Source organism: Eublepharis macularius, chromosome 13 (genome assembly GCF_028583425.1).
Source record: "Eublepharis macularius isolate TG4126 chromosome 13, MPM_Emac_v1.0, whole genome shotgun sequence".
Taxonomy (NCBI): domain Eukaryota; kingdom Metazoa; phylum Chordata; class Lepidosauria; order Squamata; family Eublepharidae; genus Eublepharis; species Eublepharis macularius.
The window spans coordinates 69645416-69665751 of record NC_072802.1 but is presented as its reverse complement, the minus strand read 5'-3'; the positions used below and the strand labels follow the sequence as shown (position 1 = coordinate 69665751).

General features: G+C 46.8%; 1 protein-coding gene across 2 annotated transcripts in view; it reads left to right on the top strand.

Moving 5' to 3' along the window:
• KDM2B (lysine demethylase 2B) overlaps positions 1–20336 on the top strand; it is an 85790-nt gene that overhangs the window by 24429 nt on the left and 41025 nt on the right. For both annotated transcript variants that reach the window (XM_054997044.1, XM_054997043.1), the window contains 3 exons: positions 13086–13179; positions 15943–16096; positions 17991–18106. In XM_054997044.1, coding sequence (XP_054853019.1) covers positions 13086–13179; positions 15943–16096; positions 17991–18106 — 364 coding nt within the window. The remainder of the gene's footprint in view (positions 1–13085; positions 13180–15942; positions 16097–17990; positions 18107–20336) is intronic.

Here is a 20336-nt window from a genome sequence, read left to right as displayed (position 1 = left end):
TCCCACAAATGTTAGTTCTTTATTTTAAAATATTATTCACAGGTCTAAAATGATTACCAAGTTCAAAAACATATAAATAAAAATGTAGAGCCAGTGATGTTTAGTGGTTTCAAGAATGTAATCTAAATGGAACCTCCATGTTCAGGTGCAGAATGCTATTGAATACCAGTTGCTAGGAGACAGCAGCAGGCGATAACGGTTATCTCCATGTTGTGCTTGGCTTTCTAGGGAGCAGTTGGTTAACCTGTGTGGGAAACAGGATGCTGGACTAATCCAGAAGAGCTGTACTTAGGTACTTTTTCTTTGGAGGAATCTTGGCTAGGTTTCTAGAGCTGGTTATGCCTTAGTGCTTGGATAAACTGAGGGCAAACTCAATTTATTTTCCATGTGTAGCTGTATATCCAGTATAGTAGACTATTGACATTGTTGAACGGGGACTGGGAGATACCAGATTTAAATTCCCACTCAGCTGTTCAGCCCACCGAGTGACTTTAGGCCAAGTGTCTCTCAGCGAATGCACCTCATAGCATTATTGTAAATTTATTTATTTATTGACTTCATTCAATAGTTATTTCTTTAGTTAGTTTATTTATACCCCATCTTTCTCCCCAGTGGAAACCCAAAGCAGCTTGCATCATTCTCCTCTCTGTTTACCCTCACAACAACCCTGTGAGACATGGTATGTAACTGGCCTAAGGTCATCCAGCAGTCTTCCAAGACTGGGCGAGGATTCAAATCCAGGTTTCCCAGATCATAGTCTGACATTCTTACTTTTACTCCACAGTGAAGGAAAATTTTTCATACAGATGGGATTTCCATGTAGGAATCAATATGCAACCTATATGGTTGGTCCCAGTTCTCATGTTCGGGCCATGCTCATGTAGTGAGAATTTATCATTGGCTGGGGCACCTCAGTGCACGCATGTACATGGAGCAAAAACAATTCTGTATCACAGTGACACGCAATAATCCACATATATGTGGGACAATAAACATGAGTTTGTTAGCACCTTAAAAACTAACTAGGTTGTATTCTAGCTAGGGTTGCCATTCTCCAGGTGGTGGCTGGAGATTTCCTGGAATTACAACTGATCTCCAGGCCATAGAGATCTGTTCCCCTGGAGAAAATGGCTGCTTTGGAGGTAGGACTGTATGGAATTATCTTACGCTGAGGTCCTTTCCTTCCCAAAGCCTGCCTTCTCCAGGCTTCATCCCTCAAATCTCCAGGAATTTTCTAATCTGGAGCTGGCAACCCTAATTCTAGCATCTCATGGCCTAGAAAACACACGAGTGACATGACTTAAAGCAGCAGTTCTCAAGCTTTTTGGCACTAGGGACCGGTTTCATGGAAGACAATTTTTCCATGGACCGGGGGGTGGGTGGTTTTGGGCATGATACAATTGTGTACTTTATTTCTATTGCATTATACATTATAAGATATAGTGAAATAATTATACAACTCACCACAATGCAGAATCAGTGGGAGCCCTGAGCTTGTTTTCCTGCAGCTAGATGGTCCCTACCTCGCCTGCTCCCTGTAGCTGGTTCTGCGCTTGCCCGCCACTCACCTCCTGTGCGGCCCGGTTGCTAACAGGCCATGGACTGGTACCGGAGGTTGGGGACCCCTGACTTAAAGGAAGCGGTTCTTCAGTACATAATGATGGCTGACAGTGCAAATAGCTTTAAAAAGGGATTAGACAAATTCAGGCAGAAGAGCTGTGCTCCACCAGTGACTATTAGCCATGGTGACTACACGAAACCTCCATGTTTAGAGCTAGTATACCTCTAGATCCTAGTTTGGGAGATAGGGACAAAACCGTAGGACTTGACCCAACCCAGGAGGCAGGAATTCTGCAGTGTGTGAAGCGGCCCTCTTGTGTGCTGCCTGCTTGCATCCCCAGGCCAAATGGGGGCTGTCCTTTGTGGCCAGCTGTGCCCTCCTCCTCCTCAGCGAAATGGAGGGGAAAGTTGCAGTGGCCTGACATAGGAGAGGGAGTGAAGGGGGCCGCAGGCGGCTATTCATCTCAGAGCCTGAAGTGCCTCTGGGTGGGAGTGTGGCGAGAGACTCCCAGCTCTCAGGCAGGGGAGAAAAATACCTCCATGTGGGGCCCGGGCTGAGCTGTGGAGAGAAACCAGGCCAGCCCTGTATGCGGTTTCCTGAGGGACGGCACTTTCCCTCAGGACTTTGGTTACCGAGTAGGGTTTGGGGTGTGTGTGAATATCTTTTTTCGGTGGGGGGTGTAGGCAACTTAGCTGGAGCTCTCCTCAGTCACAAACATTAACCATTACGTCTCACAGCCTTTTACTCAAGCGAAAGCCTGTTCTGTTGGAGTCAGCACTCCCCAGGTCTGGCCATGCTTGGCTAGCTTTTATGCTCCCCATGGCCTCCCACCTGCTTCCCTCAGAGCTTCTGGGGTGGTTCAAAAGCCAAGGCTGCGTTTCCCCTTCCCAGCCGGGCCTCTGCCCTCACTGCTCAGGCGCCTCACAGCTCACGTGGTGAGGGCCAAACCACTGCCTTTGTTTTCCCTCACTCTAAACTCGTAGCCAGGAGGATTTTTTCCCCCTTGATTGGGTTTCCTTCCCTCACAAACGCTGAGGTGAAATTCCAGTGACTGGGGGGGGGGGGGGAGGCCCAGTGAGAGAACTGACCAAAATTGTAGACAACTGTGTGGATCCCTTCAGGAAAAAATCCGTAGACAATAGCAGCACAAGTAAAATCCGTTTACTAGAACTAGCCAGATTGTGCAAGCTTGTGAGTTCCCCAGAACACTTCACCATCAGCCTGGATGCTCATGATGAAAAAGGAAGGGGGGGGGATGTTCAGGACATGGTGGTAAAGCCATCAGAGGGCAGCTTTGTGGTTTTTCTCTTCCTCCTCAGTCTACCGTTCCTTTTTTGTTTTGCTTTCCTTTTGTACTGACAGTGAGCCTTACAGAGTTCTTGGGAACTCAAAAACTTGCACAGTTTGCACAGGGATTTCTTATTTTTGGATTATTGAGTGGACAGTAGGGATGTGCGTTTCGGCATTCAGAATGCCGAAAGAATGCCGAAACAAAAGTGTTTCGGCTTCTTTCGGGGAATGCCGAAACGTTTCGGGGAATGCCGAAACGTTTCGGGTAGCCGAAAGAAAAAAGCCGAAACGTTTCGGGATTCTTTCGGCTTTCTTTCGGCTTTTCTATGGGAAAATGCCTCCGTCTTCCAGGACGCCTGGAGGAGGCATTTTCCCACCGAATAAGCCCAAAATTGGTGGGGACCTTCCTCTAACCCTTCTCTAACAACCACCCAAGTTTCAGACAGATTGGACTTTGGGGGGCCATGTTATGGCCCCCCAAAGCAGGTCCCCCCATCCTCCCATAAGAAAGCGAAGGAGCAGCATATTGTTAGCATGCTGCTGCTGATCTTTCTTCATTATTTCCTATGGGGAAAAAATGAAGAGGCAGGCTTCCTTTGCCAGGGGTGGCATTTTGCATGCAAAATGCCCCCCAGCCCTCAGGGGCCCTTCTCCCACCCCTCCTCCCACCCCCCACCAAGGCTCAGCCTGCTCCCACTTGGGGGGGCCATTTCATGGCCTCCCCAAGTAGGTGCTCTAATCTCTACCACTGACAGCTGGGGGAGGCTTGTGTTGCCAGGGGTGGCATTTTGCATGCAAAATGCCCCCCAACCCTCTGGGGCCCTTCTCCCACCCCTCCTCCCACCCCCCACCAAGGCTCAGCCTGCTCCCACTTGGGGGGGGGGCATTTCATGGCCTCCCCAAGTAGGTGCTCTGCTCTCATCTCTACCACTGACAGCTGGGGGAGGCTTGTGTTGCCAGGGGTGGCATTTTGCATGCAAAATGCCCCCCAGCCCTCTGGGGCCCTTCTCCCACCCTTCCTCCCACCCCCCCACCAAGGCTCAGACTGCTCCCACTTGGGGGGGGCATTTCATGGCCTCCCCAAGTAGGTCCTCTCAGCCCCTAAAGTCCACCCCTTACAGCCCCACACAAACCCAATTCCCCCCCAGCTGCCACACACAGACCCAAATCCCCACATTAGCCCCTCACAGACCCAAATCCACCCCCACCTGCCCCACACCCATAACCCCAGGAACAGGCTGGCAAAGGCCAGCCCTCTCCCTTTGTTCCCTATGCTGGGAACTTCTAAACTCTCTTTCCCTGGGCAATTCTGCACAGCCCAGGGGTGCCACAATGGTGGGCACACTTCTGAGTGCCAGCTGGTCCCTGTGAAAGAGCACCTGAACCACAGACACCCTCCCTCAAATTCCCCCACCACCTACAGAGATGGCTGGCCAGCCAGCCCCATTGTTCCCTATGATGGGAACCAACTGCACAACAAAGAATAAAACAAGAACAACACAAAATAAAGTTTTTAAAAAATTATATTCTCCCTTCCAAAGTACAAGTAGGCAAAGCATTATGACACATTACACCAGCAGTCCCCCACACAGAAAAATTAAAACAAAACTCACTTAACATCAGAGAATCACAAAGCATGATTCCTGTCAAAAACACTTTATTTCTTGAACAGCTTTAGGTTACACAGCAGGGGGGAACACCAAAGGGCATGGCAGCACTATCTTACACAAAAATAACACAACTCACTTAACATCAGAGAATCACAAAAACACAATTCCTGGCAAAAACACTTTATTTCTTGAACAGCTTTAGGTTACACAGTAGGAGGGCACAACAGGGCATGATAGCAATGTACTACAAAAAATAATACAACCCACTGCACCGTTTTTGACAGCAATTGTGTTTGTGTGATTCTCTGATGTGAAGTGAGTTGTGTTGTTTTTGTGTAGTACACTGCTTTCCTGCTCTGTGGTGCCTTCCTACTGTGTAACCTAAAGCAGTTACAGAAATAAAGTGCTTTTGACAGCAATTTTTTGGGGTGATTCTTTAATGTGAAGTGAGTTGTGTTATTTTTGTGTAAGATAGTGCTGCCATGCCCTTTGGTGTTCCCCCCTGCTGTGTAACCTAAAGCTGTTCAAGAAATAAAGTGTTTTTGACAGGAATCATGCTTTGTGATTCTCTGATGTTGAGTGAGTTTTGTTTTAATTTTTCTGTGTGGGGGACTGCTGGTGTAATGTGTCATAATGCTTTGCCTACTTGTACTTTGGAAGGGAGAATATAATTTTTTAAAAACTTTATTTTGTGTTGTTCTTGTTTTATTCTTTGTTGTGCAGTTGGTTCCCATCATAGGGAACAATGGGGCTGGCTGGCCAGCCATCTCTGTAGGTGGTGGGGGAATTTGAGGGAGGGTGTCTGTGGTTCAGGTGCTCTTTCACAGGGACCAGCTGGCACTCAGAAGTGTGCCCACCATTGTGGCACCCCTGGGCTGTGCAGAATTGCCCAGGGAAAGAGAGTTTAGAAGTTCCCAGCATAGGGAACAAAGGGAGAGGGCTGGCCTTTGCCAGCCTGTTCCTGGGGTTATGGGTGTGGGGCAGGTGGGGGTGGATTTGGGTCTGTGAGGGGCTAATGTGGGGATTTGGGTCTGTGTGTGGCAGCTGGGGGGGAATTGGGTTTGTGTGGGGCTGTAAGGGGTGGACTTTAGGGGCTGAGAGGACCTACTTGGGGAGGCCATGAAATGCCCCCCCCAAGTGGGAGCAGTCTGAGCCTTGGTGGGGGGTGGGAGGAAGGGTGGGAGAAGGGCCCCAGAGGGCTGGGGGGCATTTTGCATGCAAAATGCCACCCCTGGCAACACAAGCCTCCCCCAGCTGTCAGTGGTAGAGATGAGAGCAGAGCACCTACTTGGGGAGGCCATGAAATGGCCCCCCCAAGTGGGAGCAGACTGAGCCTTGGTGGGGGGTGGGAGGAGGGGTGGGAGAAGGGCCCCTGAGGGCTGGGGGGCATTTTGCATGCAAAATGCCACCCCTGGCAAAGGAAGCCTGCCTCTTCATTTTTTCCCCATAGGAAATAATGAAGAAAGATCAGCAGCAGCATGCTAACAATATGCTGCTCCTTCGCTTTCTTATGGGAGGATGGGGGGACCTGCTTTGGGGGGCCATAACATGGCCCCCCAAAGTCCAATCTGTCTGAAACTTGGGTGGTTGTTAGAGAAGGGTTAGAGGAAGGTCCCCACCAATTTTGGGCTTATTCGGTGGGAAAATGCCTCCTCCAGGCGTCCTGGAAGACGGAGGCATTTTCCCATAGAAAAAAGCCGAAAGAATGCCGAAATAATGCCGAAAGAATCCCGAAAGCCGAAAGCCGAAAGAGATTCTTGTTTCGGCTTTCGGCTTTAACGATAGAGAATCTTCTTTCGGCTTTCTACTTTCGGCTATAGCCGAAAATTTTTGGCTTGCACACCCCTAGTGGACAGTTTTACATGTCACCTTGGGAAAAGGGGACACTGCAGTGACAGGGGGCTGGTTTAATTTGTTTTCCCGCCCATCTTGAAATTTGGCACTTGACAGTATAAACATGCCTCTTTGTTTACCCTCGCAATAACCCTTCAGAATAGGTTGCACTGAAGGCTTCTTTTCAGTGTTTGTGTGGCATGTTTTCCCATGTAGCATGAAACCTGAATGTGGATACACACATATGACCACCTTGAACACAGGACTGTTAACTCTAGATTGGGAAATTCTTGGCGATTTTCAGATAAAGCCTGGAGAGGGTGGAGTTTGGGAAAAGGAGGAACATCAGAGGGGTATAATGTCCCTCTAAAGCAGCCATTTTCTCCAGGAGAATGATCTCTGTTGCCTGGAGATTAGTTGTAATTTGGGGACATCTCCAGACCCCACCTGGAAGATGAGAACCCTACTTCAACATGGGTTTGTATCTTAAACATTTACCCTGGTGGAAAGTTGTGTTAGGCTGTAACATGAGCACATTCAGCAAAAACTCATTAGCACAGACCTTTCAAAGCATTGGCCTAGCTGTGAAAATGCATTCCATATATAAATAGTGTAGAAATTCGAACTTGGCTCTCCACCGCCATACTGATTTTGCATCATGTTGCAAAGCTAAGAATTTTTTCCCCTTCTAGATCAGTGGTTCTCAGCTTTTTGAAGTGGGACCCTCTTCTAAACTTACTGTAGCTTTTGAGATCCATTTGTAAAGTATTTCCGTATTTCTTTCCCTGCCTGACATAGAATCCAGGAATTTCACAACAGTTAACACTAGTGGTTTCCATACAGGTTATTTGTCCCAGGTTCAATATTGTAAGGAAGTAGGGTTTTTTTTCCCTGCGTCCCCACAATATTGTGGAGCACCTCCTGGCTGTTCTCTCATGTTTTTCAAACCTGCTTTGCTACAAAGTTTTGGGAAAGATTGCAGTAAAGCTTGGATGGCTGCTGTGCGGGTGGGAAAAATTCAGATTTGCCCGGTCCCACTCATGCGGCAACTATTTTCCCTGCCCTTTTCTTCACAGTGGCCGTTTCCTCCCTCTACCAACGGGGGACTTCTTTGTATTTTAATCAGCAATTGAATATCTTTACATTGGTATAATGTTCTAATCATTTGTGCGTTTGGATTCTCTGGCTTCTCAGCTTTCATTTTAAAAAGTCTCTTGCCCCTTTTGTAACAGAGATATAAGGAAAGGTATATCTCCAGACTGAAAGGGTTAAAGGCTTGCATTAAAAAAAAAGTAAACATGAAAGTTGTGAATTTATGGGACCTGATCTAGAGATTTTTATAATGACTTTCAGTTGGCTATTTCAAACAAACAAACTGAAAAGGCCCTGTTGGTATGGGGGTGGAGCAGGGGAACTGCTATTTCCAGGGAACTGGGGCAGGGAACTATGGGGAAACCTGCCATGTGGAAGCCCTGTTACCACTGCACTGTATCAGCTAGGGTTGCCAGATCCCTGGGGTGCCAAACTGGGGGGGGGCATGGGGAGGAGTCATGCAAGGGGGCACTTACTAGAGTGCCTCACGTAGTGTCAGAAATAAGGTTGCCAGGTCCCCCGACCCCCTGGGAGGGAGGTTGGAAGCCTGGAACCTACCTCCTGGCTTCCCCTATCACGCACATGGAGTGTGTATGTGCCCTCTTGGCTTGCGCGATGACGTCACTTCTGAGAAATTTCATCACATGGGTCATGTGCTGTCCTAGGAATCAGCCTGAATTGGTCCGAATTTGGCTGCTGCAAAGCATGGGAGTGCTCCTGTGCTCCGCAGTAGCCCGATTTGTGCCGAATCCAGCTGAATTGGGCCCGAATCAGGCCGCTGTGGCACATAGGAGCACACCCGGGGAGGTGTGTTTCCCCACCTGCCGGCTTGCTGGCCAGGTAAGCAAGGGCGGGGATTGGGTGGAGGATGGGAGTGGAGGATCACTTGCCCCCAGCAGGGGACTTGCATTCTTAGGAATGGCATAATTCCTGACACAAAATGGAAGCAATGGGTTGTGCTGAGGGCCAGTTAAGTGAAAACTGGCCCCAAACACCATATTATCAATAAGTCCGTCATCCTTTCTTCCTTCCTACAAAATCTTGTGTGCCTTGAAATAGTGTCAGAAAGTGCCAACAATTTTGGTTTAATTGAGACTGACATCAGCTACCAGATGGCAAAATTTGCTATGTTTTGTCTGTCTGTCTGTCCATCCATCTGTCCCTGGTTTTCTATTGTGTGTTACCCCTATGGTTTTATGTTATTGGAATTTTTCCAACCCACTGGTCATTCCTTCCTGCTAAGAAGGAAGAGGTAGTTATACTTTCCTCATTGGCCTAAAGCGCTACACACACATACACACAAACATCTGAGAACCATCTGCTTCAATTTGGGATTGTCTTGGCAGGATTTCAGTGACTGGACAGACCTTGAATGCTAGAGGGAATCAACTGGGCTTAACTTACAGCAAGAGGCAAGGATCTGATTGTAGGGTAATGAGTATATATCTTCCTCTGTATTCATTTTTATATGTGTCTGATTTTCTCTAGGCATTTGAACGGGCGTGTGAGGTTTACACCACTGTTAGTATATATGGTTCAGCACAGGTCTCTGGGCTTCCATGTGTAATACTACCAATTTTTGAATTTTATTTTGGGTTTATGGCGTGATTTATTCTTCAGTGTGGTGTTTGACTTGTAAAGTTCATAGTCACATTGTCTGGATTTTTTTCAGACCTCTTACACATCCCTGTCTGTGATCATGGCATTTCCTTGAGGCTCTGAACATCTTTGTGGATTTACATTATGTTTTTGGTAGCTGAGGTTGATTTCCCCTATAGCAGACCTCCAGAGTCTATTCTGAAATTAATTGGGAAGTAGAGACAGTATGTCTGAAATCTAGATTTCCACAACTCAGAATGTACTGCTTTGAATAAGGGCAAATTTTGCCACTGAAACAAGATGGACATGCAATATGGAGTGGTATGGAGGGAGACAGAATCTTATTTTTATCCCATTTTGAAAACATTTGTAGTACAGGGCTATCTGTCCTTGCCTTTCCCTCTGCTATTTTATTTTATCTGCCATAAAGGTCATTCTGTGCCCCAATGTACCTATTTTTCACATTGTTCTGGATTTCCTTAACTATGTCTTACATAGTTGGGCAAAAATCTACAGCATACATTACTACAACTGCTGTGTGTTTTCAGCACAGTGGGAGGAAATGTGCAAAGCATCTCTCCAGGAGATTAAAAAAATGCTAAAGGACAATTTTAGGCAAGTGTCAGTTGAGGAAACCTCTGCCCACACATCCACGGGGACGACGCAGGAAGAAAATGACACCCACACAGCATTGGGAGAGCTTTTTCTGGCGCCATAGTACGTATGCATGTGTATGCAAATGCCAACTTTGCTTCTAATTTGGCAGCAATTAAATGAGTTGGCAGAAATGCAGCTTGAATCCTCTGAAATCAATGCCATACATGTTCAGCATCAACTAAATGTCAGTGTAGAAAATTCCTGGTATCATTCTTGTGTGTGTGTGTGTGTGTGTGTGTGCGTGTGTGACAGAAGGGGAGGGAGGGTCAGTCTTTTACTGCTTTGGTGCTTATCAAATTGGCTTTGACATTTTCTGAAAAAGAATTTAAAAAAAGAACAGCCACCGAATGGATTTTCAGTTGCAAGGCAAGATCACAAATTAAACTTTCGTGTGTGTGGGTAGGGCGGGGGGGAACCTTAGAAAACATATTGTTGAATGTCTGCTTATTTAAATAATCTCAGCAGGGGATGTGTGTTGAATTGAAAAAGATGAGTTTGCAGGAGTTGTACAACATCTGCAGCTTGTGAAAGCAAAGGATTTTTTTTGCAATCGTTGGAGTTCAAGAAGCACAAAGTTTTGTCCTGCCTCCTCCTTTGGTCTTCAGGCACATACAACTGTACATTCTTTTAATATTTTCCTATCCAGGTTTTTTTTTTGGTGTGGGGGGGGAAGCAAAGAGAACAGCAGTGGGAGTGGAGAGAGATGGGAACATTATTTCCTCCCCCAAATTTTGTGGTTCAGAGACCACCCCGCCTTTTGAAAAGTTGGACCGTTTTCCCCCCCGGAGCAAAAAAAAAGTGTCAGTTTGGTGATGAGAAACTGCTTGCTGAGCTTGGGCTGGGGTGTAAGATTAGCCGCGGCATGGAAGCAGCGCTGAGCAGCCATGTGACTGCAGCGTCGTGTTGAGAGGAAGCTGTAGAGGTCAACGCAAAGGCATTTCGCCAGAGACCGCATGGCGGATGAGAGCTTTTCAGATTCCCCAGCCCTTTCATCAGCTGCTGGTGTCGAGTGGAGAAGCATCCTCTGTTACGGTCACAGGGGAAATTTATAGACAGAATGAGCTTTTTGCACTTGGTTAGAGTTGGCAGAGAGAAAGAGAACAACAGGAGGCTTCTAAAGATCTCGAACTAGTCCCTGTGTGTGTGCCACCTCTCCCCCCCCCAGCTGTTCTTGGGAATGGATGTTTAAGTTTCTTGGGGGGGGGGCAGAATTGAAATTGCCTTGTTAAAATAAAAAAGTTTGCAAGTCTGGACTGATTTGTTTTTCTTCAGTTTCAAATGCATTGGAGCTTGTTTCATATTCAGAAAGAGGATGTTGCTTTGTAGTCTATGTAATGGTGCAAACTAACTGGAGCGCCTGCAGCTCTTCACATAAAACTTGCACATGGAAGGCCTTGAGTTCAGTCCCTGGCATCTTCAGGCAAAGAGGGCAAGGATGACTTTGGCCATGAAACAGGTCAGACAGCACTGCTTGATTCAGTATAAGGCAATGTTTGATTCAGTATAAGGCAACTCCATATGGTCATTTCCGACTGTAACTGATGAACAGACTACAAGAGATTTAAGTGATAATTTTAGCATTTGCGAGGCAATCTAGAATTCTAAGATGGAATCTTTCATAGATTTCCCCCTATGACGATGTTGTGACAGCTGAAAAGAATAATTACAAGTATCTAAATTTAAAAAAAAACTTTTGAAGCATTTGGAAACAGTTATTACTTGCTGATAGCTTGTTTTAAATTGAACCTTTCCTTGCAATCTGTGATTAAAAGTTAGTGTACATTTCAGTTACCTGAAGGTTGCCTTCAAGAAACTGTATGGTTCTATCTAATTTGGGCACTAAAATAATAACGGGTAAAGAAACAGATGGTTTAGGAAGTGCGGAGGAGAGAAGGACTCATATTTTGAAAAGCAGGACATAAGAGGTCACAATCAAAGGGTGAGTTACGCTTGCTTAAACCCACTGTTTTCTGTGGGGCTTGCGCATGCCTGGCTTGTTGCTAAACTGTGTCCTGAGAGTCTAATAGCTTCCTAGACTGTCTGTGATTTTCTTTTCAGCTTTAATTTTTTTTTAAAAAGCATCTGAAATATTCTCAGGGTGAAGAAAAATAAATCTCCACTCTGTCTTGAAAGTGCTGCTGAAATTCTAAGAGCAGAAAAACAGGCAAGGCTTGTAATTGCACACGGAAAGCTTTTTAATTGCAAGGCAGAGGCGCGAGGAGGGTGGGTTCCATACCCCCCTCCCCAAAGCCTGCAAATTTACCGTCTTCATGACAGCATTGCGTATCACTCTGTCAACTCCCGGCCTTGGATGGGGTTGCTAGGCAGCAGGCTCTTATGTATCCAAAGACTTTCTGATTTGCTAGCCTTCCCAAGGCACATGGTAAGGTCCGTCCTAGCCTATCGTCTAGAGGGACTTTTGCATGCCGTCTGCATACTGCTGAGATCCTGTACCTGAAAATGTGATGAAGAAAAAAGGCACCGTTCGTTGGAGCCTTTTTGGAAGGCGAGGGAAGGGGGCGCCTCTTTCTGGTATGTCGTCCTCGGCACTGCAGGAAGGTTGAGAGAAATGTAGAAAACTGAGATGTGTCCAAACCCTGAACCACCAACCAGAACAAGGAAAAGAGGTTAGTAGGTTAAGTGGTATATGTCCCCTGCCTTTGCTAAGGTGCCTGTGGTGAGCGTCAGAATAGAGTCAATAATTCAGCCATTAGATACGGACGGAGGCAAGAGGATCAGGAGCCATGCAGAGGGGAAGCTGTGTGCCTCCGCCGAGAGGGTGCCCTGTGACTGTGCTCAAACTCTTGCAAAGAACGCTTGGGGAGAGTGGGCTTGGTACTTTGCCATTCCACCCGTGGATTCTTTCCATCATTTCAAGAAGCGGGTAATCTTTTTTAAAAACAACAACAACAACTAGGAGTATTGAGTGTAGCTAATTGCTTTCTCTCTGCCATCCCTGAACACAGCAGCACGCTTCGTGGTTGGGCATCTACTGTGGATTTAGGTTCAAATGGAACTGTTTGAAACTTTGTTCTTTGACACCATTTGAAAAGAACTTGAGGAGAAGCTGCTAATTCTCTCTTGGGTATCTAGAATGAACCTTTGCTGGGGTTGTGTTGGTCACAGAGCAGTGGACAGTGCATGCAGAGAACCAGTTTAACTGTGTAATTGTGGATCAGCGTGATTTCTATCCTGATGCTGTAAATCGGAAACTCGGAATTTCCCCTCCCAACAGGCAAATTTTTCTCTTGCAGAAATTAAGGGATTGTTTTTTTTGTTTTGCACCCAGCCAGGGGGTCAATAAGACCTATTATGGAGAGTCGTTTGCATAGCGGTTAAAGCTAAAAATTAACAAACAAGCTTTGATTTCACAGACGAGTGGGAAATCACGATTGATTTTTGTGGGCTGGTTTTTAAAAAGAAAAATCTACATGCACTTGCAGGTACTGTCTGATGAGCGTGAAAGGATGCTTCACGGATTTTCACATTGATTTTGGGGGCACTTCAGTTTGGTATCATGTTTTTCGAGGAGGGAAGGTAAGTGGATGTGACACTTTGAGGGGGAGGGGAACAGGGAGGAGGGGGAGAAGCATTCATTTGCTGCCTGGTAGTTTCTGTATTTTCATCCCTTATTTAAAAAAAAAAACTTTGTAATTACTTAATGCTCAAAACCTTCAGAAATCAGCTTGCTCTGTAAAAAACATTATGGCCAGAAAGACATTTTGCTTCTGCATCAGACATATTTCAATATTTCAGTCCTTTTAAATTTTTTTTAAAGTGATCCCTGCATTTTGGCCCTCTCAGATTCGCTCCTGTCATTAAAACCCTCTGCATAAAAATCACACTAGTGTTCCAGATCCATTTTTTTTAAAAAAAAACTAACAACACAAATGGTCTAAGAGCCAGATGCGGCAAATTAACAATAATTAAACATTATTTAACGGTAGCTAATAGTAAAGATGGTGGCTTAAGCTAATCAAGAGATCAGCAAAAATAAAAATGCCTTCAAATAAGTGTGGGATTCATACTCCCTGGGCATACAGAAAAGAAAGCACACATACTTACATATAAACTGAAAGCAGCCTGCTGAGAACTGAGCATGCTCATTGTCCCTGGAATGTTGGGATCAGTTGAGTCAGTTAAAGTGTGGGAAAAACCAGAAGGAGAGGGAGAAGCTGGCCTCCTCAAGGCGTTGTGAGCATTATAGAATCCTAGAGGGTCAGATTAGGGTGGGGGAATCTCCCCTCCCACAGTGCAGTAGTCACAGGTTCCCAACCTGTTTCCTATAATGGCAAAGTTGACAACTGCAGTGAACCAGGTCATAGCAAAAACTGTTGGCTTTGCATACTCATTGGTGGTGGGGTGGTGGTGACAGATATGCAGAAAAATATGATGTAAATTAAATTAAAACACACACACCCCACCCCAAAAACCCTGGCCTTATGAGGACAGAGCATGCTCTAGGAAAGTGGTCTGCACCTTTTCTTAACCTGGGACCCACTCGGTTGTAAAAAAGTGATAGGAAGTCATTTGATATCAAGATCGTGTGCCAGGAAGAGGTGGAGTCAGAGGAATGGCTTTGCCTGGCGCCAAGGGTAAGATTGTGGATTGTAGAATGCCAAGGGCAGGAATCACAGGCTGAAAACCACGAGGGACACCCTAGTGAAAAACAAGCCAAGGGTCAGAGCCTTGGGAGGAAGAAATTGCTCCACCATCGAGTGACCACGCCTTGCTGTACTGCTGCTTCTCTTGGCATGCCTGAAAAGAGAGACAGGGAGTCCTTATTCCCAACACAGATACCCGACCAGCAGCACCTTCCAAAAGTTAGCAAAAAAAGGTTTGCTCTGCGGGGGGCTCATGATCCCAGCAAGTAGGGCAGTGTGGCCCACCAGAATGTGTGGAATGCTGTAGGAGGTGTGGAATGCTGATGGCAGTTGAGGGGAAGTTGGAGAAAGAAAAGTGAGGAGAGGGCAAAACAGAGGGGTGGTGGTGAAAATGGCTGTATTGAAGCCAGGAGAAGGAAATTTGGTGCAGGTGGTGGTGGGATTCCCTGTCATTTATTGCCACCCCCCACCATTCCTGGTATGTGTCCAGCATTTTGGTTACAAGCTCTCAAGAGCCTGGTAGAAGCCGACAGCCTTGGCTTGCTTCAAATATCAGTTCCTTAGTTTAGTTAAAATGGAATCACTCTTTCTTTCCCTCCCTCCATGCTTGGGCTGGTTGCCGTATTGCATTTATGGCTGTCTTGCAGCTGTATATATAAATAGACATGGTAGTAGTTCACCATCTGTGGTAGAGGCCCCTTTCCAACATTAAAATATATTAATTAATTAATTTCATGCACAGGTATGTTTTCAGTCTGTGAACCCTGTCCTGTTGCTGGGTGCATGATGATTTCCAGGGCCGTTTCCACACGTCTTACCTTCTGCCGGAACATCGCAGAAGACAGCGTCTTCGCGCACAAAATCGCGCCCGGAAGACGCTGTTATCTGGGATTTTTGCACGAAATCGCATCTTCCTGGCGCAATTTCTCATGAGAAGATGCTGTCTTCCGCGATGTTCCAGCAGCAAGTAAGACGTGTGGAAACGGCCCTGGCTTGGCTAAGGTTGGGGGTGTTTTAGTACCCAAGAATTTTTGAGGATGTCCCAGAAAGTTGGGAGATTTTTCTGTAGACCTCGAGTGCAGCTGATTCAATGGATGCACCTTGATTTCATGATGTCATACTTTGCATTGTTACCTAAAAACTTGTCCATGGCTGATTGCAAGTATTGTAGCTGCTATTGTGCAAGACTAGCTTAGGTAATCAGTTCACGTATTTATACATTAAAATATTTATATCCCGCAATTCATCAAAGCTCCAAAGTGGATTTTGTCCCACTTTGCCATTCTAGTTGTGGCCAATGAAAGTCCTTTTTATTTGGTTTGTCTTGGTGTCTGTTCTGCTGTATCACTGGGAAACTGAACTGGGCCAAATCCAGCTGGAGCTCAGGGAAGCTTCGAGAGACATCCCAGTTTCCCAACGTCAGAGACCCACTGTGCCAGTGCAGGTACCTGTCCAAGCCATGGGATGCTGTGGCAAGAAGTCCCAGTACACTGCTTGACAGCCCTGCTCTCCTCTCCAGTCAGGCAGTCTACTGGCCCTTCCTACAAGGGGCTGACGCAGCCTGGAGTGGGCCCTGCTCGGTGGCTGTGCAGAAGCAGCTTTTTCAGTAGGACAAATTCAGGCGTGCATCCCTTGGATCTAAAGCCCTGATGCTCTTCGGATTCTAAAGGATTACCTTTCTTCCTTTTCTTTCTAGATTTTCTGGTTGATCCCTCCCACTTTGCAGAACCTAGAACTCTATGAGGAGTGGGTTCTCTCGGGGAAACAAAGCGATATATTTCTGGGAGACAGGGTGGAGCGATGCCAAAGAATTGAGCTGAAACAAGGGCACACTTTCTTCATTCCTTCAGGTAACCTAAGAATTGTTGTGTTGTCTAGTGCTTAGTAAGTTGATCTGGTCTTTGGAAGACCCTGGTTCAAATCCGTACCCTGCCATGGATAACACATGGTCAGTCACTCTCTGTTAGCCTGGCCTGTCTTACAGGGTTGTTTTGAAGACAAAATGGGGAAGGTATGCTCTGAGCTCCATGAAAATGCATTCATCAAACGTAGTTTTCTAATCCAGGGATCTTGAGGACAGTTGCTGAAATTGGGAGCTTGAGCGAAATATGTTCGAAGTCTTTTTATCAGGTCTGGCCTTTCCAGCATCTTTATACTGCTTGCCGATCACAGGAGCGTATTCTTCCCTTTTGTGTGTGGGCTTAAGCTAGGGTTGCCGGGACCTGGAGTCCCTTGTCGGAAGATGCCCAGCTCCCCGGACTCTCCCGGCGGGGGATTGTGAGCCGACACTTACCCCGGCTTCTTTCCTCGCGCACAGTGCACACAGCACGCGCACTCCTGCCTTGCATGATGATGTCACTTCTGGGACTGACGTCATCACGTGGGGTCAAAGTGCGCCCCCGGGTCAAAGGGGGCCTTTTCTACCGGCACGGGCTGCTCTCGCTGCGGCCACAGCCCGCTCTTGCCACCAACCACTCTCATTTGGCACAAAGGGGCAGCAAGAGCAAGCAACGGCGAGAGCGGCCTGCTCTTGCGGCGCAGGAGTGCGCCCCCCACCCGGGGCACACCGCACCACCCGGGGAGGGGGTGCCCCAGGGAGCATGCCCCCCTGCCGGCTAAGCAAGTGGGCATGGTGGGGGGGGAAGGGGGGATTGGGGGATCCCCCACCTTGGGTGGGGGAATGGGAACCTTAGCTTAAGTACGCATGGTCTGAGGCAGCTTACTGGATAAATCCCTTCCTCTTCTGCTGCGTTGCTGGTTCAAGCCTCACGGCTCCCTTGACTTCAATTAAGAGAGCTTAACTGAGAGTCTGTCTGCATGAGACATCTTACACAGGAACGCTAAAGCGTAGGGAGATGCAGTACTAGCTGGGATGCGAAGTTTAAAAAGAGCCAAAGGCTCTGTCAGTTTCACCTCTCTACAGAGCCTGCAAAGCTCACTCCTCAGAGAGTTTGTTAATTTCCCCTTCTCCTCCCCTAAGGCTCTGTCAACTTCACCTTGAACTGGGGAAATTTGGTTCAAATCCCCAGTCAACATGCAATTCACTAAGTAACCTAAAGCCAGTCTCATGTGGAAAGAGCCTGGGAATCTTTGGGCTCTTTTGGTGTGTCTTGTCTTCATGCATCTAGGGACAATAAAGCATAATTTGTCATTTTGTCTGAACACAATCCGTGATTGTTCCCTGGACACCAAACCAGCATTCCAAACGTCAGTTTAATCCTGGGCCGATGGGCAGAGACTAAGCTACAGTTTGTGATTTGGACAAAATGTTAAACTGTGGTTTACAGCAGAAGAGAAAGGGTTTGGATTTTCAAGCTGAGGGGAGGAAGCATGCACACCTGAGGATCCTCTGGATGTCCCCCTAAATCATGCCACTCTGTTATCCTAACCTATGATAATCCCCATATATGATGCCCAGAGCTCCTTGGAAGAGAGATGGGCTGTAAACCTGAAGAATAACAGTAACCAAGCTCAAACTCAGCCATCTGTTCAGTGGGTTACAGATGTGAAAATGCTGATGTACAACTGGGTACATGTGTTTAATGGGATCGTGTTGAAGGTTGAAGCATTTGTTTGGCTTGGGCTTTGGTTTTCTTTGAAATTTTGTTTCTCTTCGGTTTCCTTTTCACCATTTACACTGAAAGCCAGCCAGTCCTGACTGCTTGTTTGTTTGTTTCTGGAGGCAGTTTTCCCAGGAGATACATTCTTTTCTTCCCCCTCACCCCGTCCCTGCAATGCATCTAGGGTGGATCCATGCTGTCTATACTCCAGTAGATTCCCTGGTGTTTGGTGGAAACATCCTGCACAGCTTTAATGTTCCCATGCAGCTTCGCATCTATGAGATTGAGGACAGAACAAGGGTAAGGAGACTCACACTTGTTATTGCTTTGTTCTCACATGAAATAATATCTTGTTTCAAACACAAGGGAGCCTGGAAAGAGGCTAAAAGGGAACACCCATAATTTTGCGCTCTGTTGATAGGGGAAAAGGTTCCCAAACCTTTTGCACTTAGTGTTGTAACCTCAAAACACTGGACAGGTAGCAAAGAGGCACAGGCCTCTTTGGTGATGTTACAAGTCAGGTCACACCTGTCACAGAACTGTCTCGTGTGGTCCCTCTCTCCTCTGTCCTCATGTGACATGCTAAAATTGGGCATACAACTCTTCAGCTACCTCCAGTTCATTGTGGAATCTGTGTGAGGGCACCTTAACAATTTGGGGTTGGCTTCTTTCCCAGGATCTGGGATTCTTAACCACAGTTTAATTCTCATTAAGAATCTCAGTTACTGAGAAAGAAACAAACTACAAATTGTTATTCTGCCTGGATTTGAATGCGACAAACAAATTGGAGGAGGTAAGCAGATTGAAGACTTACTGGTTTTGGATGTTGTCAGTCATCGCTGTATGCATGAGTGGAAAAGGAGAGAGGGAATAAAGAACCCACAATAAACCAGGTCCGTGCCCATCGTAAGCAGGTGCTGCTGGCTTGTTTGTGACATCTGAATGCAGCAAGAGAGGAGCTGTCAATAACAGAGCAGCAGATTACACCTTGGGACAAGCAACAGGCTGGAGTCCTTGAGCTGGTTTGGAGAGACCCATTGAACCAGAAGTGCGCGTCTCCCAACAGGCTCTACAACACACTCTCAGGCCAAACACCCTCTTGCAGCTTACCTGCTTATGGTTGGAACTGAGCCTCTCTTTTGGCAGAATGGGATCTTATAGGCTACCAGTCCAGTACCTGCCCTTTATCCTTCAAAACTGGGCTCATAAGCCCTTAGATTGGGCTCAAGTTGCTGACACGTAGCCTTCAAAGAACAGAACATAACCTCCTCTTTTGTTATCTGGGATACAGAAACCCACCCAACTGTTGCAGGCACTTTGTCTGCTTAGGTCCTATTACTTCTCTTTCTAGCTTGATGCTCTCACTAACTCTCCGTATTTCTGCAAGGTGCCCCCATCTGTCATGGTTTATCCCCACCAAGTTTCCTGTGCACAGACACCCCCCAGAATCTTTTGAGGGTCTGGTGCTCTATGCTGGGTGCCTCACAGTTGAAAGCAAACGGGAACGCTGTTAGGGCAGACTATCTGGAGGCGAAAGTGTCCCAGCAGTTGCCTGCCAACTGAGAGCTTCCACCAAATCCACTTCCTGCCTCTCTCCCTCAAAACCTGGCAGGAAACAGCAATGTTGTGCCCGGCTGAGCCCAGTCATCGGTGTTGAGGGTTGGGATCTCTGAAGCAGTGCCAGCTCCTACTCCTAGTTTTTAATTGGTTCACCAGTGCTGAGGCAATGGAATAACTGCATTGTTCTGGAACCCTGTCAGTTGTTCCTGATTGGTTCCTTAGCAGGAGCTCTGGGAATATTTTCCCACATGCATCGTTGGTGCCAGAGCCTCATTCACTGCTGGTGCCCTGATGCAATGCCCAAGGGTTTAATGCCAAGTGGGACGTGTGTTCCAGCTCTACCTCCTCCATGTTTATATTAAGTGTCCAGGTGGAAAGTCTCCTTATTGGACTAAGTCCCGTTGCTGGAGAAAAAATGCCACTTCAGCCGGATAGGATCTGGCTGACAGTTTATGCAAATAACGGTCAGAGGTACAAGTTGTGCCTTTGAGGATAGCTAGGGCAAGCATCTGGAACTGGAGCCTCTCGGTGGGGCTATGCTTGGCTTGTGAACTGCTTGCAGCTCTCTGAGCCCTTTTGCTTGGTTCCCACCTGATTAACAGGACCCAAAGAATTTCATGTTGCTTGGGGAAAAGGTAGGTATATTGCCTCCACAGTTGCTGAGAAAATCTGAGAACACAATAGTAGGGAACCAGTGTGATTCAAAGGATCGAGAATGGGATGTTAATTTGGAAAAGGGCAAGGACATTTTGCCTCCTCTATGGGCTCTTTGTGGTTTCCTCACTCAGTGTGCTGTCTCTTGGCTTCAATTTCCAGTCTGAATAATTAGAATAACAGGGACTTCTATAACATGGGTGTTGTGAGGGTTAGCATGAAATGGGTGGGGCCCTTCCCACTTACCTGTTTCCCCCTTGTCATCACCAGTGTTTTGCGGGATGTGCCTGTGTTACGTAACACCATGTCTGGAGAA